The sequence below is a fragment of the Fonsecaea pedrosoi genome, assembly GCF_000835455.1.
Source record: "Fonsecaea pedrosoi CBS 271.37 unplaced genomic scaffold supercont1.6, whole genome shotgun sequence".
NCBI lineage: Eukaryota > Fungi > Ascomycota > Eurotiomycetes > Chaetothyriales > Herpotrichiellaceae > Fonsecaea > Fonsecaea pedrosoi.
This window is the reverse complement of record NW_013550610.1, coordinates 1,687,240-1,703,000: the sequence shown is the minus strand read 5'-3', so window position 1 is coordinate 1,703,000 and position 15,761 is coordinate 1,687,240. Positions and strand designations below refer to the sequence as shown.

Genomic DNA, 15,761 nt, shown 5'->3' with positions numbered 1-15,761 from the left:
ATGGAATGCCTGGTTCCTGGTTTGCGAACGTGTTAGCAACAAGGGACTTCTGAAATCCGACCGGCAAGGCCATGCTTTGCTTCGCGAACCCAATCAGATTGAACCAAATTGGCACGGAAGGAACTGACGTGGGTGGAATTTCAGATCACGCGGGGTTTGCGGCTCTTGTTGCTTGCTTACTCCAACTGCGCAGGCCAGAGTATACCAAAGGCCATTCCTATTCACGTGATTCACGTGACTTCGGAATGAGGATTATCTCTGATCCGGAGCTACGTACTCGGCTCAACGACTGCGCAGTGCACGTAGTCAAGGAGAGAGGAGGTGCAATCACTACAGACTTGGAGAGGGCTCTGCTGTCAATGCTGTCACGTCCTCGTTATCCGCATTAAGCCCCGCCTCAACGTGGATGTGTTGACGCGGGAAGAAGCTGGCGAGACTCTCCGTGGATGCGGGCGGAACTATGTATAACGGCAGAAGAGACTGCAGATGCATGAGAATGTAGTCAACAAACAGCATGTATGCTGATGAAGTGAAGAGAGATATGAAGCTCGAGTTTTGGTCACTGACCGAACCGTATTGCTTTCATTCTTTTGCTGGGAACTGTATAGGCTAACCACCACGCCCTGAAACCAAGGGTGGCAATCTCCCTCGTCGACCCAGCTAGATCTGGTCGCAGGGGTTTACTGCGACAACTGCCGGCCAAGGACAATGAAAGACCAGGATATAATGGCATCCGATTGACAGATGACCGTCCATGCAGCACTTGGTGTCGCAACTCCTGTCCGTATCCGTGCCCAGTGAGAATAATGTCCAATGCCAGCCAAATCCCCTCAGCACAACCTAGCTCTTGCACGAAGAAATTGCCCTGCCCGGCACCTTGCGCTTCGAGGTTACCACATTTATACAGTGTACTCCTTTCTCTTCACAAACAACAATTTGACTCTTCTGAGCGCAGGCTCGGAGACGTACTCGAGGGCGAGCGAGAGGCCAGAGCGTCGAGGTGATTGGCTTGAGCACGAAGAAGGGGTTCAAAACGGAGGATGGACGATCGTTGGCGCAAGCTCGAGGCCGTTGAACCAAGCAGATGAATCAATATCTTGAACAGGTACAAAACGAACGTTCGCGTCATCAAGAGGGCAATTCAACAGATCTCACAGTTCAGAGCACGGTCGAAACTCATCTCCAAGCCATAGCGTATGGCCCGGAACATTGTCAGGTGTCTAGATCACCATCACACTGTGGCCTGACCTTGTTGTCGACAGGGACTGTCCGCAGAGAACCAAAATGGTACAAAGCCTGTGGAAGTGAGGGGTGTGTTCGGCCAACCTTCCTTGTGTTCGGTGTTTCTCCAAATCCGCCACGCTCGCTGTGCGTGCTGCCGCGTCCCTGCGGAGCGACAGTAACGAGAGGTTGTTGAAAGAAACTAGCAATACCTTTGCCCCATCACTGCCAGCAAACATCTCTCGGGACAGGGGTAGATGTGTGTCGGAACCAAGCTTGCAGTCGGGCCCCGAACAGAGAGACCAGGCCACGCACATTTCCAATACTCTCATCGAAGCCCACTAGCCATTCCAATTGAACAGCGTGCCTTATAAACAAGTCACTCTCGTTCGCCTTACCTACAAATACAGTCGTTCCGGAACATCGAGAGATAAATTCCTCGCATTTTTCTTCCAGCATACACAAATTCCAACCGAGGTTTCCGAATGGGAACTGGTCCGCGGCGGTGACCATGGTCCTCAGTTAGCTGCGTTTGCAGGCACCCTCGTCAAGAACTTCTTTCTGCCCTATAGGTTATTGACCGTATAACGCGTTGTACATATACTGACATCGGCATCATTCAGTGAAAGCTTCAAGAAGGCACACTCCACAACCTTTGCCTACGAACCTGTCCGATCTCCAACGTACACAGTCGCCTGCGGACACTCCCCAATGAGTAGCAACATTGCGAGGAGCATGTCTGACCCGTGATCGCTACCACTGTGTGATATCACGTACGTTTGGTGACGAGGAAGCAGTGAAGCGCATTAGCCGTGATGGACAGGAGAGGGCACAAGACAATGACGGGAAATCCTTGAAAGACGAACGTGGAATCTTCGCTTACCTAGGGGTCGCGCATATCATCCCTCGTCCATTGATGGCTGTCGAGAGCAAAATGCCAGAGCTAATAAGTTAGCCAACCTCTTGACGCGATTCCCGGCTGGTTCAACTGAATCGAAGAGAATAGCCCTCGCGACCTCAAGCATGTTCGAAGATGGTACCGACCAGCTGTTGACGGCACAAATATCGACAGTCCAGGCAACGCCATCACTTTGACCCACGATTCACATCCACTTTTCGGTGATTTTCAAGTCTTCTTTGAGCCCAGAGAAGATGGGCTACATTCGTACCGCTTTGACTCAACTCGAGAGGACTTTTTCCGACATCCAATCTTTCCAGTCGATCGCACTCTTTTCTTGATCGAGACATACACGATCGATCCTCCCAATCTGTGATTGCTTGCACTTGAAAGCGCAATTACGCATATCCTTCATGTTAGCGCCGCCGGCCGCCACATCGATAGGATCCTCGGGGACTTTGACGGAACGGACATCAAGGCAGATGGATCTAATGAGTTGTGATATCTCACTCATTTGAGACTTCCTGGCTGGTGGAATGGGGAGATTCGTGCTGTTGATTTGTTCTGATCACGACGCAACGACCCATATGTATTGTAAGGGTGTAATCTGGTGATGACAATGTAACGATGTAACGAGCCTTCTGTTCTAGTCATGATTCGAGGGCTTGTCATCCACATGGAATGAAGCATACTCTCAATTTCAAAGTCTGTCTCCACGCGGGCTTCTCTACCCTGGCTTCTGCCCATGTTGGGCCTGGATCATAGTGATCCATGACCTCGTTTCCGAACTGCATACTTCGCTTTCCGTGACCCTATAGGAAGTGTCTACACTAGCGCCTTGGCACTCTTGGTCCAATCAGCGGTTAATCTGCCTATTGCCAAGCACCAAAGTAGGACTTCAGGTCAATGGATCACAGAGGCACATGGGTACCGGTACAACAGCCACCAGAAATCACTTGTATATATGTTTTCTCTCTCTAAATTCTGTCACGCAAAGACCCCCTTCTCCACAGCAAGGGCGAAAACCGAAGTTACCACGAGTTCGAGTCCCGATCACGGCATATGTAATCTAGGTCCTGTCAGGTCAAAACTAACTCCGGGTTAGTGGGCATCAGGACCTCGATTCCTTCCCCCGGTCCTCCCTCCCTCCCTCCCTCCGACAACATCGACGACATCAACCACTGTAGTATAAAATCCGTAGTAAAACCGGTCGAGAAAAACCAACCCTGTAAAGGGCGAGTTTTCCTTGTCACAGACCAGTAGGTTGAGCTGTTCTGTGATAAGTTTTTTGCCATTTTACATCCTGTCAGAATGAGAGAGTTCCTGTCTGTCTCGGAATGACGTTATGGCGCTGCACAGGCCAAGTACGCGTGGTGAGGTTCACCAGTGGGGTATAGTCAAGCCCCTTTGGTATGTCCGACAGGCCGCCACTGGCGCCTGGCGGTAAGCCTTAGTAGCATTATCAATGTTGGAATCATAAGGCCCACCTCTTTACTCCGCGTAATTGTGTGCAATGAAGGCGACCTGGAGTCTCGATCATGATGTCCCCGCGTCACTCGTCTCCTCCCAAGCCTTCATTACACCCGATCTTGTTCATGAAATCCCGTCGACCGTCAAGCGCCCAGACTGGACACCGGACTCGTTGCCGGCCAGCCAGATTGATCTCTACATGGACCTGCCAGAGTCGAACGATAGGTTCTGGATGGGAAAATGCCTTTCGGAGGAGCCCATGACGGAGAAGCCGTTCAGAAACCCGTCTGAAGATCCAATGCTGAGGCGTTTCAAGGACTCTGACGAGGAGTTCGAATACCTCGAGTTTCTGGGCAAGGGCGAACAGGGTATTGTCGTATCTGCCTCGATCAATGGCGTCCGATACGCCGTCAAATTTGTAGAGACTACGCTGCTCCTTGAGGATAAGGAATATCTCTGACATGACCCTGGTACTTCCCCTATACTCGCAATCCTTGGTCGAGGCTGAAACCCAAATACGAGCATGTTTTTCTCGACCCGTTCGGCGGCGAAAGCCGAGAATTTGCCCGGTTACAAGATATGGGCGAAGACGACGATTTGCGGTCAAGTGCTATGGATGGATAAAGTTGACGGGCCCCAGCTCGACGCCCTCCGCACCCGTTTCAGAATCTGGGAAAATCTCACTCCCTGGGCACTGGTCAAAGAACTGGTCGACACCACTGCTTCTGCAGATCAGCTCCCACTCATGGTCAAGAATGTCGACATTGCAGAACGGTGTGAACTATATGCCCCAGATGTCCACCCTGGCAACTATGGGGGTGGGAAATTCTCGGATCTTGGGGTCGCAAAAGTCATGCCGTATCCTCGTCTCTACTGGCCGGCTCTCTGTTATGAAACCTTTTTTGAGCGAACGCGAAACAGACTGTAGAAGTGGATTGTTCGTGGAGCCGAATTCATTGAGCCTCAGGAGGCTTGACAAAGAGATCTGATTAGACCTGGTGGGGATTTTGAGGACATCAGGGGCTGGGATCTGTCTCCTGTTCCTGAAGAGCATCACTCAAAGCTTCAGATTACGGCTCGTTGGACCTCGATCGCAAGTGCAGCCGCAAGAAGCCCGCCGTCGTTGGTCGGAGTGGCCATCAGAGATCTATCCGTAGTAGGAATAGTAGACTATGCACGACAGCACACTCGGTCACAGCTCGAGGATCCCGTCATCGATAGAACAGCCTCGCGAAGACGGTTGAGTCGAGGAGAACCTCAGGCGCTAAGCGAAAGAGGGAGTCAAAGGTCCAGGACACGATGTTGAACCCTTGGTGGGTTGCGAAACAGTGAAGGTGGCGCGGAGCCTTGGAGGGGAAGGGGTTCCGACCACGTGGATCGACCTTGATGGCGAAGTGAAGTAGCTCAGAGCCTGTCTCGCTCTGGCCTCTCTCAAAATGAATAGTATGCGAGTCTGTTACCAGGAAAAGCTTGAAAAATGCACGCAGACGATACAGTGTCAGGATTTTGGGCGGTTTGATTTGGCGCGCCGCAGAGTCCTCGAGACACCGAGCCATAATCTGATGGGATAGATGAACGCATGTACTGTATATGCTAGCTAGGTCCAAAAATCCTTATTACGCCAGTCCACATCTGCGACCACAATGCTCGTCTTTGGGCTGTGATCATTGTCAAGAAAAAAGCAAGTAACCTTACCATATCCCGAACTGAGGAAGCTTGGGCAACTTGGGCTGTTTTGTCAAGATATGGAGTGAATTATGGTCTTGTGAAGCCCTGCCTGTATTCGCCAGCTCAAACGCACGGATTCTCTTGTTCATATTTCCCTCACCAGATATTCAGATAGTCCGCAATCGACACCACGTTCCGAATGATCAATGCCGCCGCTTGGATGGTTGCCAGCAGTATACACGCGAGCCATGCCAGCTCCGGTCTCGTCGAAAGGCCAGACCGTCTCCGGCGTCACCTCCTACTGCACAGCAACCTCGCCTCGAGCAACGAGAAAAGTCCCCGGAGATCGGTGAGTCGCCTTGCACGAGGCTATTCGCCATGTCCTTGTTCCGCGTTGCGATCAGGAGCCGTCTCGAGGCATTCAAAGTGCGAGGTAGGCACCGCAAGTAATTCATCGGAGGCCTTATCGGCGGGCTAGTCGGCCGTCCAAGTTCCCAGGAGGCATTACCCAATATATACAATCCCTTTTTATGCACTCAAACGTCTCTTTTCAAATCCGCTCTCGGGGTTGCTGCGCGATAAAGAGGGTGCGGGGAGAGGGGGCAAGGAAGATCGGATGCCTCGTAGCAGGCTCGGCCGGTGGGTAGGTCACTGAGGAGGGCGCAGGGTGTAAAGCGTGATAGATCGATTGATTCGATTCGATGGCGCAACCGACGTCTTCACCACACGAGCGACAGCGCCGTAAGTCAGGGTGCGGCGCAGCGGGGAGCTTAGACGCCAGCAACGTCTGCGGTCACAGCAGGGATTGACCTTTGACTGTTCGACATGGTGTCTCGATTGCCGTACAGGATGGGTCAGGTCATGGACCAAGCACATGTCACACGTTTGCTTGCTTGCCTGCTTGATTGATTGAACATGCGCTGCGCGGCCAGGAACTTCGGAGAGGGTGTTGTCAATCATGAGGTCATTCTGAATTTCATGGCGAGGCTGCAGGTTGGTCAGCTTGTCGCGTCGCGCTGTGGCGCTAAGCCTCAACAGGCACAGCCTCGGCACGTGACCACGTGACTTTCACCTGAAGCTCCCCTCAGGAATGGCCTCAAGCGCCAATCGTGAGCGACAACGACGACTCCCAAATCCTCCCACACCCGCAGCAATGCCCTCCCTACAGGTTGTCAGGTAGGTGCCTTTTAGCGGCCGGTGACTGCATCGGATCGCATCCTCCAAGTCCTCACACGCCGGCGGCAATACCCTCCCCGGGGTCCCGAGCGCCGGTGACCGCATCGCACCGCATCCTCGATGCACCACGTCTCCCTACCTCCCTACCCATCCCACGTTCCATTACACGAAGTCGAATGAAACCCCTCCTCTCCGCGAGGACCTCACAAAATAGAGGCTGGTTTTGGTCCTGGTGCTGCGACTGGTGCTCATCATGTCAAACTCCGCACTCCCACTCCCGCTTCCACTCCCTCCTGATCGAAAGGAAGACGAGACTCGAAGAACGGGAGAACATACACCGAAGAATACCTACCGAGTGAGTCCACAACGCAACACAAAACAAGCAAGCCCGAGGATGCTGCGGACGCGGAGAATGCGGAAGATACGGTAGACACATTATGCACTACACCGCAGGGTTGTGATTGTCGAGGGAGGGATTTAGTGATCAGTAGAGTATATAGAGCGAGGCGTCTAACAAACGCCCTCCGATTGCTACGTCCTTCTTCGCCGCGGGTGGTTGGCTGGAGTTGAGAGCCACTTCGATGTGATCGCAGGCTGCCGTGTCGCCGTGAGATCGTGAGGCCCTCTGTCGAGATAAAATACAGGCTGTCGGACAATTACACACTGCGTCTGATTTCTTGCGGAGAGAGACCAAGTGCTCAAGGTCAAGGCTGGTGCATTGGGGTGCAATTGGCCACACTTGACAAAGATCCGAGTCATGAAGCAGAACATCATACAAGAGCAAGTACACATACACATTCCAGCGTTCCAGAACAGGGAGACAGGGAGATAGATAGATTGAAGCGGAATGAGTATACAAGAAAAGCACATCTATATCTCTGATGCCATGTCCATCATATCAATCCATAATGGCCACTTCTTGAATACCATATCTTGCTTGGATCGAGACCTCGATACCACGATACTCCGTACCGAGGCATGGCGTACACATACACGTAGGTAGACCCAGACCTGTGTAATCCTGCACCCCCTCCCCCACCCACTGGAGGACTTCACACCTTCACACCTTCACATCTGCGATAGTACCGGTACCAGTCCCAGCACCGAAAAATCACAAGTATATCAGTTTTCTCTCTCCAAATTCCACCACGCAAAGACCCCCTTTACACACACAACAAGGGCGAAAATTCACGAGACCGAATCAAAAATACCGAGTTCGAATCCCGAAATCGATTAAAAAGTCGACATCAACCACACTGTAGTATAAACTCCGTAGTAAAACCGGTCGGTCGGAGAAAAACCAACCCTGCCAAAACAGGGCGAGTTTTCCTTGTCACAGCCCCAGTAGGTTGAGCTGTTCTGTGATAAGTTTTTTTGCTACTGGGCCGAGCTGGGGAACTGGGGGACAGGCCTGGGAAAATATCTCCGGGGGATAGAATCTAACTTGGATCTGCGATACAGCGGTGTATGATGTACGCACATACATTCAATTCAATTCCCATGCCATCCCACCCCATGCATACCCGCAAGCAAGGCTAAATGTATCCCAGATATATCTCGACGAGATTGATGAAACGCCTTCCAGGTCCCAGGGACGAGTCCAAATGGCACAAGTGCTCTATGATGCTCTATGGCCATGCATGCAATACCCACTCAAATAAATAGAACAAGTTGGCAGATCCCACCCAATGCAGTGTCACTCGTATCCTCGAGTCGATAACACACACAGATATAAATATATGTACAGGAGAATCGTGGTTGGAAAACGACAAAAGGCATCCGACATCCGGGACCGATCGACCGTAAAGGGGTATTGAAGTGAAGAAGCAGAAACACCCGGCTCATGAAACATTGCAACCATCGTGTGTATATCAAAACGCCTGCGACAACATGACGAGGCTTCCGCAACAGAAAAGGGACAAGGACTCTCGAAAGTTTGCGAGCATCGACGACCAGTCTTTGTGGCCTTGCGAATTCGGCAGTGGGGGGGGGGGGGCAAAGAGTGTCGTCGCATCGTGGACATCGTAGCGAGAAGATTCAGGACTGCGCCTTTAGCCGACCTTCCAGGAAATCTCACCGCACTCTGATCGAGTCGCGCTGAATTTCTCGACCCGGTCAGTCATCCAACCCGACATGTACTCCTCTTTGGGGTCGACCGGCCGACCCATCCTGATAGAGTGGCTCAGTTTGCAGGTTCCGGGGTGCCAGGCAAACTGCATGCACTGCACATCCTTGTCGCAGACCTCGCGGCAGTCTTCAAAGGACTCGACGGACTTCTTCTCGGCCTCCGAAAGATCATCCCACATCTTTTGCTTCTCTTCATCGTTCTTCCAATCCCAGTCGTTGTCTTCTTTGACATGGTCCTCCTTGGGCTCCGTAAATGTCTTGTCCGCAGCCAGGTTGTTCCAGTCCTTCTTCTCTTTGCTGATGTGGGGGCGGACAAAGTCTTCAAAGACATCTTTGTAGAGGTAGGGAACGGCGCCGGGGTCTTCGTCGTCCCATGTCTTGTTGAGCCACTCCTTTTCAAACTGCCAGAGCGCTTCCACCTCGTACGAATGCACATGGTGCCAGGTGATTGCCGGAGTGCACCACACACCATCGGACCAGATGAAGCCGGAGGGAGGGTCGACTTGGAACATGGGCCAGGCACCGCTGACGCTGACTCCGGCTTGGTCCATGGCCACCCCCAGCATCACATCACCGCAGCAGATTGTAGAAGTCTCCTTTTCCCAATCAGCAATCTTTTCAGGTGTGCGAATGTCTTCGAATTTCTTGACCGCATTGCGGGATAACAGATAGCCTGTGCCACCTTGTGCAAACGCCGTAGGGCCATGCCAATAGACGCAGCCTGTGTAGAGCGGTTCGTCTGGATCCATGCGGTCGAGGAGAAGCAGGAGATTGGCCCAGCTGAGATATGTGTCGGCATCGATCGTGACAAACCACTCCGCATCAGGGTATTTCAGGTAGGCTTTGTGCAGCATGGGGATGTTTTTCCATTTATCCAGCGCCCAGGCCTTGTCGGATCCCAGCACGCTCACGTCGCCGTGCGCAACATGGGCCGCGTGGACCTCGTTGTAGAAGTGGAAGTCGTCGTGGTTTTCTCTGTACTCTTCTCCAATCTCGTCCAAGGCGTCTTGAATGCGGAACTCGCCCACCTGTTGCTCCATGTCTGAGAAGATCATGAAATTGGGCACGCATTGAGCCAGAGTGACGAGTTGTTCAGGGACACGCGCAAAGACTTCGGTAGCCCCAGTCTTGACCATGACCACGACCTTGTCCGCGCCCGGTAACTGGCGGCAGGGCGGGATGTGACTGTCGAAGCTGTAGGAGGGGGTTGACGCGGGGGTATGTTCAGGGGAGGTAGTTGGTTCGGAGTCCGACTTGGATGCGGACTTGGATTCGCGATGGGACGCGGGTTCAGGCTCAGAATCGATGTCAGGGCTCGGCTCAGGTTCAGAGGTCGAGGGGTGTTCGGTGCTCGTCGGCGCATGCTCTTCAGGTTGTTTGACCAGGTCGAGGTCTTCCTCGATCTCAAAGTACCCGTCTTCGATCTCGACATCGGCGACATCGTCGACAACTGCGGAGGAGGCAGAGCCTGAGCTCTCTCGGAATGACGCGGGAGAACTCAAGCCGTACACGGCGCTCGAGTCAGGATCGGGGAGGTAGTAGGATCGGAAGAGGAACAGGGAGACGAGGACGACGAAAACGAGGAGAAGCCGCACAGGGCCCAACGCTCGAGGGAGGGACACGGACATGGCTTCTGTTGTCTGATTTCAGGAATAGAGAAAGACACACTTTAGCCTCTTAGCAAAGAGGTCGAGGTCGAGGTCGAAGGTGAAGAAGACATTGAAGAATTACGAAAGGGAGCGTGCAAGGAGGGCCATTTTTGCCGCAGGTTTGTATGTAGAGGTACACGGTGCATCCATCCCTTTTCAGGGGATTCGTGATTGATAGGCGCATTGTCCTGAAATTAATTGGCTTGGGTTGCATGGGTGGGGCGGTCGGTGGTTTGATCATCCGATGCTTATCACGGCTCATCCCATTTATAGGCGCGCCTGAGACCTGAAACTTCCCCCCCAAATGGTCCCCCTCACTCCCCTCTAGTGGCTGTCTTAGCTATCTAATCTACCGCCGAGGTGCCTATAAGGGCTCCCTTGTACGCACCTACAGGCACCCATAGGCATCCACCAGGATCCCTTCAAAAACCCCCCTTCGGATGTGTTCCTAGGGGATATGCTGATGCCCATCATCCCACCATCCTTCTGTGCTTAACCTCATTAGGCGTGTTTCAAATCGATCCGAGCCCCATGCGACGCCAATCCGACACGTCTATTCCGCTGATGCTCACTCCCGCCCTTCATCGCCGCCGCCGCCCGCGACGCGATCGCGATCAAGCTATTTTCACTCAAGGCCACGTTGAGACTAATTACTTGGTCTCTCCGCTAAAGAAGTAAGCGACATTGTTAAAATTGAGGTCTTAACTCGATAAAAATATCTCCGCATGATGCCATATCAAGTACGTTAACCCACCCAATCCCCCGCATATTCCTTGTCGCAGCGAGAGGAAACGTAGTCATAGCAGCAATATATGCCTCCCACAGTCCGTCGCCTCTTCCAAGTATTGCATCCCGTGTTCGATAATGTGGATTTTTATACCGTGAACAACAGTCCCTCCCCCTCTTTGAGATACACCAATGCCGGTCCTCTGCTGGTCCTTGCACGTGAAGACCTGGTGTCTCCATGAACATGTAAGATGTCCTCACTCTTGATCGCCCTTGCCGCCGCTCGCTGCGTGAAACACCAAGCCGACGTCCCTGGGCGGTTGAAGGGTCCAGTACGACCGCCCCGCCCTCCAGGAATACAGGATGCACAGGGGCACGAACCAGGAAGGCTGTTCGACTTCCCTGATCTGCTCTCCGTCCCAGTAGAAGCTTGCGGGCGACTCCTCCTCCGGGGAGCGGAAGTCGAGCGTGATGCGGATCGAGAGCTCGACTTTGCTCGCTGGGTCGAGGACGAGGGCCTGCATCCACCCGGGGAGCTGCGGCATGATCTGGCGGTGGATCTCGGCTTGTTGGCGGTAGATGGCGCATTCGGTCGTGAAGCGGTCAGAGAGATCGCATCCCGCGCGGTCCAGGTGGGTGGCCGCGTAGATGTCGTCGTCCTCCCTGCACACGATCGCTCGCAGGTTGGGAAATGCCGCCGTGTCAAGGTACCGGCGGTGCTCGTTGTGCAAGATGATTGTTTGGATTCTCTTTTCGACGACTCCGGGGATACCGATGTGCTTTGGGCGAGCCCCGTCTTTGCAGATCATGGTCTTGATGCTCCCGGGATAAGGCTTGCCCAGTGGAGGATCAAGGGGTGTGAGATCTAGCGGGTACGCTGGCTGATGCCAGCAGTCCTTGCCCGGCTCATTGACATCTGGCTCCACGGTGATGTGCACTTCCTGTGCGAGGAAGTTCTCGAAGATGATTGCCGGTCCGATATTCTCGGGAGTATTGATGAAGGAGATTCGTTTTGGATTGTCACCCATGTTTGATCGACGAGGTTGGCTGATCCGGGTTCAGAGACAGGATGTTCCAAGCTGGAAGCAAGAATGTCAGTCAGGCTGGGCTGAGGACAAAAGGAATGGATGGAAGATGGGATACCACTCTGCCACCGGGCATTGACCATCCTCGATCTATATTCTGTCCCTTTTCCCCCTCTCCAAGCAAGGGGTGGACGCATGACTGCGCGCTCCAGTGGATGTTCACGGCAAGACTCTCCGCAAGGTGAATCGACCATCATCTATCACCACCGTAAAACCACGATCGGGGCTCGCTTATCCTTTCTTCCAGCAAAGCATGAGATCAGGGTGGCGGCCACTAGTTCACTTGACTGGATGTGTCAGTGTCTGGCCTGGCCAACCTCCAAGTGACAGCTCAAGTCAGCTAAATCAAGATTCGAACATTCTGGCAGAGGGCTGTCCGGAAGGTGGAGGAGCCGAGTTGGCCATTGATCGTATTGGATGAGCCCTGGCTGCAGGCTAGGAACAGGTACATGACTGTCGGAGCATGTGCATTCGAGAGACTTACGAGGAACCAACCAGAGAGGACGTCAGGTATCCCTTGCATGCTGTCTCTTCCTGCACAAGAGCGGCTGAGCTGATGCGGCACCAATCTAAAACCCTTTCCGTGGCATCTGGACAATAAACGCAAGGGATGAGAAAAAGGTCCAAAGACCCAAGAGTCCAAGAAGCTCAAGGTTGCAAATCACCAAAAAGCAAGAAACAGGAATCCGGGGGTGGTGGTGTTCTGCCGCACTATGTCTGTTCGATTGAGTTTGCTCACAGAGTCTTCTCTCCACGATTGCTACGTCGCTAATGCAGGCCCATAGGCTCACAGACTCGCATCATGACCCCCCAATCACCTGCCCTTGACCAGACTCGGTATTGATCGGCCCAGGCCCGCCTTTCGAACAAAGCATTTTACCGCCGCACTCCACCGGCAGTGGTTCTGATTGGGCACCCAGACACCTTCGTCCAGGCTAGCTAGGGCTGTCGGCGTCTCAAAGACTCCAAAGGGCACTTCTCAGCCCTCTAGATCCCCTAGGTGGCTGCTGTTCTGGCCTCAAGCAACTTCTGGGCATCAACCAAGCCGTTCAGCTCCTTGGTCCGCCACTGAACTGCCTTGCACAGACCGTACAGGCACTTGATCGTTGGCATCGCAACCCCTGCCTTCTCGCCCTCTCTCAGTGCCTCGCCCAATATGTTCTCGTACTCGATAAAGCGGCCCTTCCGCCGATCCTGCAACATGCTCGGAGCACAGAATATCTCCATGGGGTCACACTCCACCATGGCCTCCACCAGTGATTCGGGCAGGTCGACATTGGCCGCAGCTTTGGCCGCCGCACGGATCTCATTCATGGCTGGCCTCACCAGCAAGTCGAGGGGGTTGGCGGGGTCCTGTGCGTCGGAAGCGAGTCGATAGCGCGTGGTGTCCAGTCCCGTCAGGGCACAGATGGGATTCCACACGGCATTGTACATGAGCTTCCTCCAACGCACAAACAGCACGTCCGGCTGATACGAGCACTCGACCTTGCCTGAGGCGGAGTAAATGCGTACAAATTCCCGTGCGGCAGCAACCTGCGTCTGCTCATCTATGTTACCCGACAGGAATGGACCAATGAACAGCCTGTCGACGTCGTTTTGGAGGATGTGGCCTGGACTCAGCTCGTCGGCACCCATCAACGACACCCCCGACAGACAAACGTTGGTCGGGAACGCCTCCAGCAATGGCTTCTCAATATTCAGTCCATTCTGGATGAGCACAATGACCGTATGGCCCGGCGTCACTGCCGGGCGGATCAAATCGGCCACGGTCGGCGGGACATCAGGGATATTCTTTGTAGTGACAATGACATAGTCGAAAGGTTTGGTCGGTGATGATGGCGCTGTCACGTCGGGCACCTGGGACAGGATCTCCGAGGGCTTCCACCCACTGAACTTGCCGTGATCGCACGAGTCGATGGTGAATCCCGCATCGTTGACCACCGTGTAGTTCGACCGCAGCACCGCCGCCACCGTGGCCAACCCGCCCTTTTCCAGGTTCACAGCCGTCATGGTGCCTATACCGCCGCTGCCCACGAGGAGGACGCGGGCTTTTTCTGCCTTTTCTGCCATTTTTGACCAATTCTTCCCAGTCTCTTATTCCGTCGGTCAGTTGGATGTCGTCAGGTAGTCAGGGCGTCAGTTTGAGCCACACGGACGAGATACTGGCTGGAGATGGGAAGGTATTGTACAAAAATTATAGAATTTCTCGAGATGTACCCAGGTGCCATGTGCCAGGGCGTGCCAATGATTGAGAACATGATGGACGGTGACTTCCGCAGCGCTGGAGATGTCCGCTCTGCCCAATAATTAATGCCGAGGATTTCCGTCCGCAAAGGTCTCGTCTCTAGAGATTCAAACTGCCACGATGCCTTTACCAGTCCCACCAGAATCTTTCGGGGGGGGGGGGGGGTGAAGTAACGTGATTTGATTCTGGATTATGCGGCTAATCCGGCGTTGCAGTTGCATCATTCATCCCGGAACCGGCCTCTTACAGCCAATGGCAACAGGAGGACCAGGACCATCCCGGGCCGGATGAGTCGCTTTACTTCTCACCTGGTTGGCTCCCTTTCATGTAGGTATATGTATTACACACCGCTTTTATTCGGGGGACTTTTGGATTCTTTGCTTGCTTCGCTTTTCTGGGTGTTTGCTTGTCTATCTTTTGCCTGTGTACTGCAGATATTCAAGAGATCATATATCAAACCATCACACAGCTTGCACGTAGCGTCTTGTTTGAATCTTTGCCGCATCTCCTTCTTGTCTTGACTCTTGGACTAAGAGCCCAGCACGGCAAGGGCCCAAGGCTGTTGAATCCTTCCTGCACCTGGACCGGGCCACCGAAAGACAGAGGAAGAAGGACCCAGACCGAGAATCCAGCGTCGAAACCAGAACAGATCTCAGACACCCGCCGTAAACGTCAAGACCCAAGCAAAGACCCAGACGCGACACAAGACCCCAGCACAAGTGCCTGACCCTCCTCTGCCACAAGAATGACGACCCCCACGGCCCTCTTGGTGTGCGACGTGCAAAACGGCATCGTCGAGCGCATCCCCCTCGAGGCCCGGGGCCCGTTCCTGCAGCGCCTCGCCGACACGATCGCCGCGGCACGCAAGGCCGGAGTGACCATCATCTACGTGCGGGTGGCGTTCCGGGCCGGGTTGCCAGAGATATCACCGCGCAACACGTCGTTTGCACGGGTCAAAGCCCACGCTCAGGCCCTGGCCCAAGCACACGGCGGCGCAGGAGGCGGCGGATTCGGCGAGAGTGACCCGTCGACGCAGATCCACGCCGCGGTCGCGCCGCGCGAGGGAGGGGGTGACATCGTCGTCACCAAGCGGCGCGTGTCGGCTCTGTATGGTACCGATCTAGACATCATCCTCCGCAGCATGGATATCGGGACGCTGGTGATCGCCGGCATCAGCACGAGCGGTGTGGTCATGTCGACGGTGCGTCAGGGCGCGGACATGGACTACAAACTCGTCGTGCTTGGGGATCTCTGCCTCGATATGGACGCGGAGATACACGATGCGGCGTTGAAGGTCATTGCGAAGCAGGCCGAGGTGGTCGGTTCGGTGGAGTGGGCGAAGAAGTTGTAATAGTCACTGCGACTTTAGAAAGCATGGAGATAGCTGTCTTAAGGAGAGGGAGGGAGGAAGGGAGAGGGAGCAGGTATGCAGATACAAGGCTGCCAAACACCCAGTGAACCAACTAGATTGGCAATTCTTGCACTTCTAGATCTAC

At 53.9% G+C, this 15,761-nt stretch overlaps 6 protein-coding genes across 6 annotated transcripts; 3 read left to right on the top strand and 3 right to left on the bottom strand.

Annotated features, from left to right (window-relative positions):
* Positions 1-3,632: 3,632 nt before the first annotated feature.
* Z517_09437 (uncharacterized protein) lies at positions 3,633-4,049 on the top strand (the record flags this gene model as incomplete). The annotated part of the gene is made up of 1 exon (XM_013425347.1): positions 3,633-4,049. One exon carries the CDS (start codon positions 3,633-3,635, stop codon positions 4,047-4,049), a length of 417 nt encoding a protein of 138 aa, XP_013280801.1.
* A 63-nt stretch (positions 4,050-4,112) lies between these two features.
* On the top strand, positions 4,113-4,517 carry Z517_09436 (uncharacterized protein; the record flags this gene model as incomplete). The annotated part of the gene is made up of 1 exon (XM_013425346.1): positions 4,113-4,517. The coding sequence occupies one exon, from the start codon at positions 4,113-4,115 to the stop codon at positions 4,515-4,517; it is 405 nt and encodes a 134-aa protein (XP_013280800.1).
* Positions 4,518-8,484: 3,967 nt separating this feature from the next.
* On the bottom strand, positions 8,485-10,188 carry Z517_09435 (uncharacterized protein; the record flags this gene model as incomplete). The annotated part of the gene is made up of 1 exon (XM_013425345.1): positions 8,485-10,188. One exon carries the CDS (start codon positions 10,186-10,188, stop codon positions 8,485-8,487), a length of 1,704 nt encoding a protein of 567 aa, XP_013280799.1.
* A 1,004-nt stretch (positions 10,189-11,192) lies between these two features.
* Z517_09434 (uncharacterized protein) lies at positions 11,193-11,963 on the bottom strand (the record flags this gene model as incomplete). Its single annotated transcript, XM_013425344.1, has 1 exon — positions 11,193-11,963. The coding sequence occupies one exon, from the start codon at positions 11,961-11,963 to the stop codon at positions 11,193-11,195; it is 771 nt and encodes a 256-aa protein (XP_013280798.1).
* A 1,053-nt stretch (positions 11,964-13,016) lies between these two features.
* Positions 13,017-14,090, bottom strand: Z517_09433 (uncharacterized protein; the record flags this gene model as incomplete). The annotated part of the gene is made up of 1 exon (XM_013425343.1): positions 13,017-14,090. The coding sequence occupies one exon, from the start codon at positions 14,088-14,090 to the stop codon at positions 13,017-13,019; it is 1,074 nt and encodes a 357-aa protein (XP_013280797.1).
* A 920-nt stretch (positions 14,091-15,010) lies between these two features.
* On the top strand, positions 15,011-15,616 carry Z517_09432 (uncharacterized protein; the record flags this gene model as incomplete). The annotated part of the gene is made up of 1 exon (XM_013425342.1): positions 15,011-15,616. One exon carries the CDS (start codon positions 15,011-15,013, stop codon positions 15,614-15,616), a length of 606 nt encoding a protein of 201 aa, XP_013280796.1.
* Between the last annotated feature and the right edge of the window lie 145 nt (positions 15,617-15,761).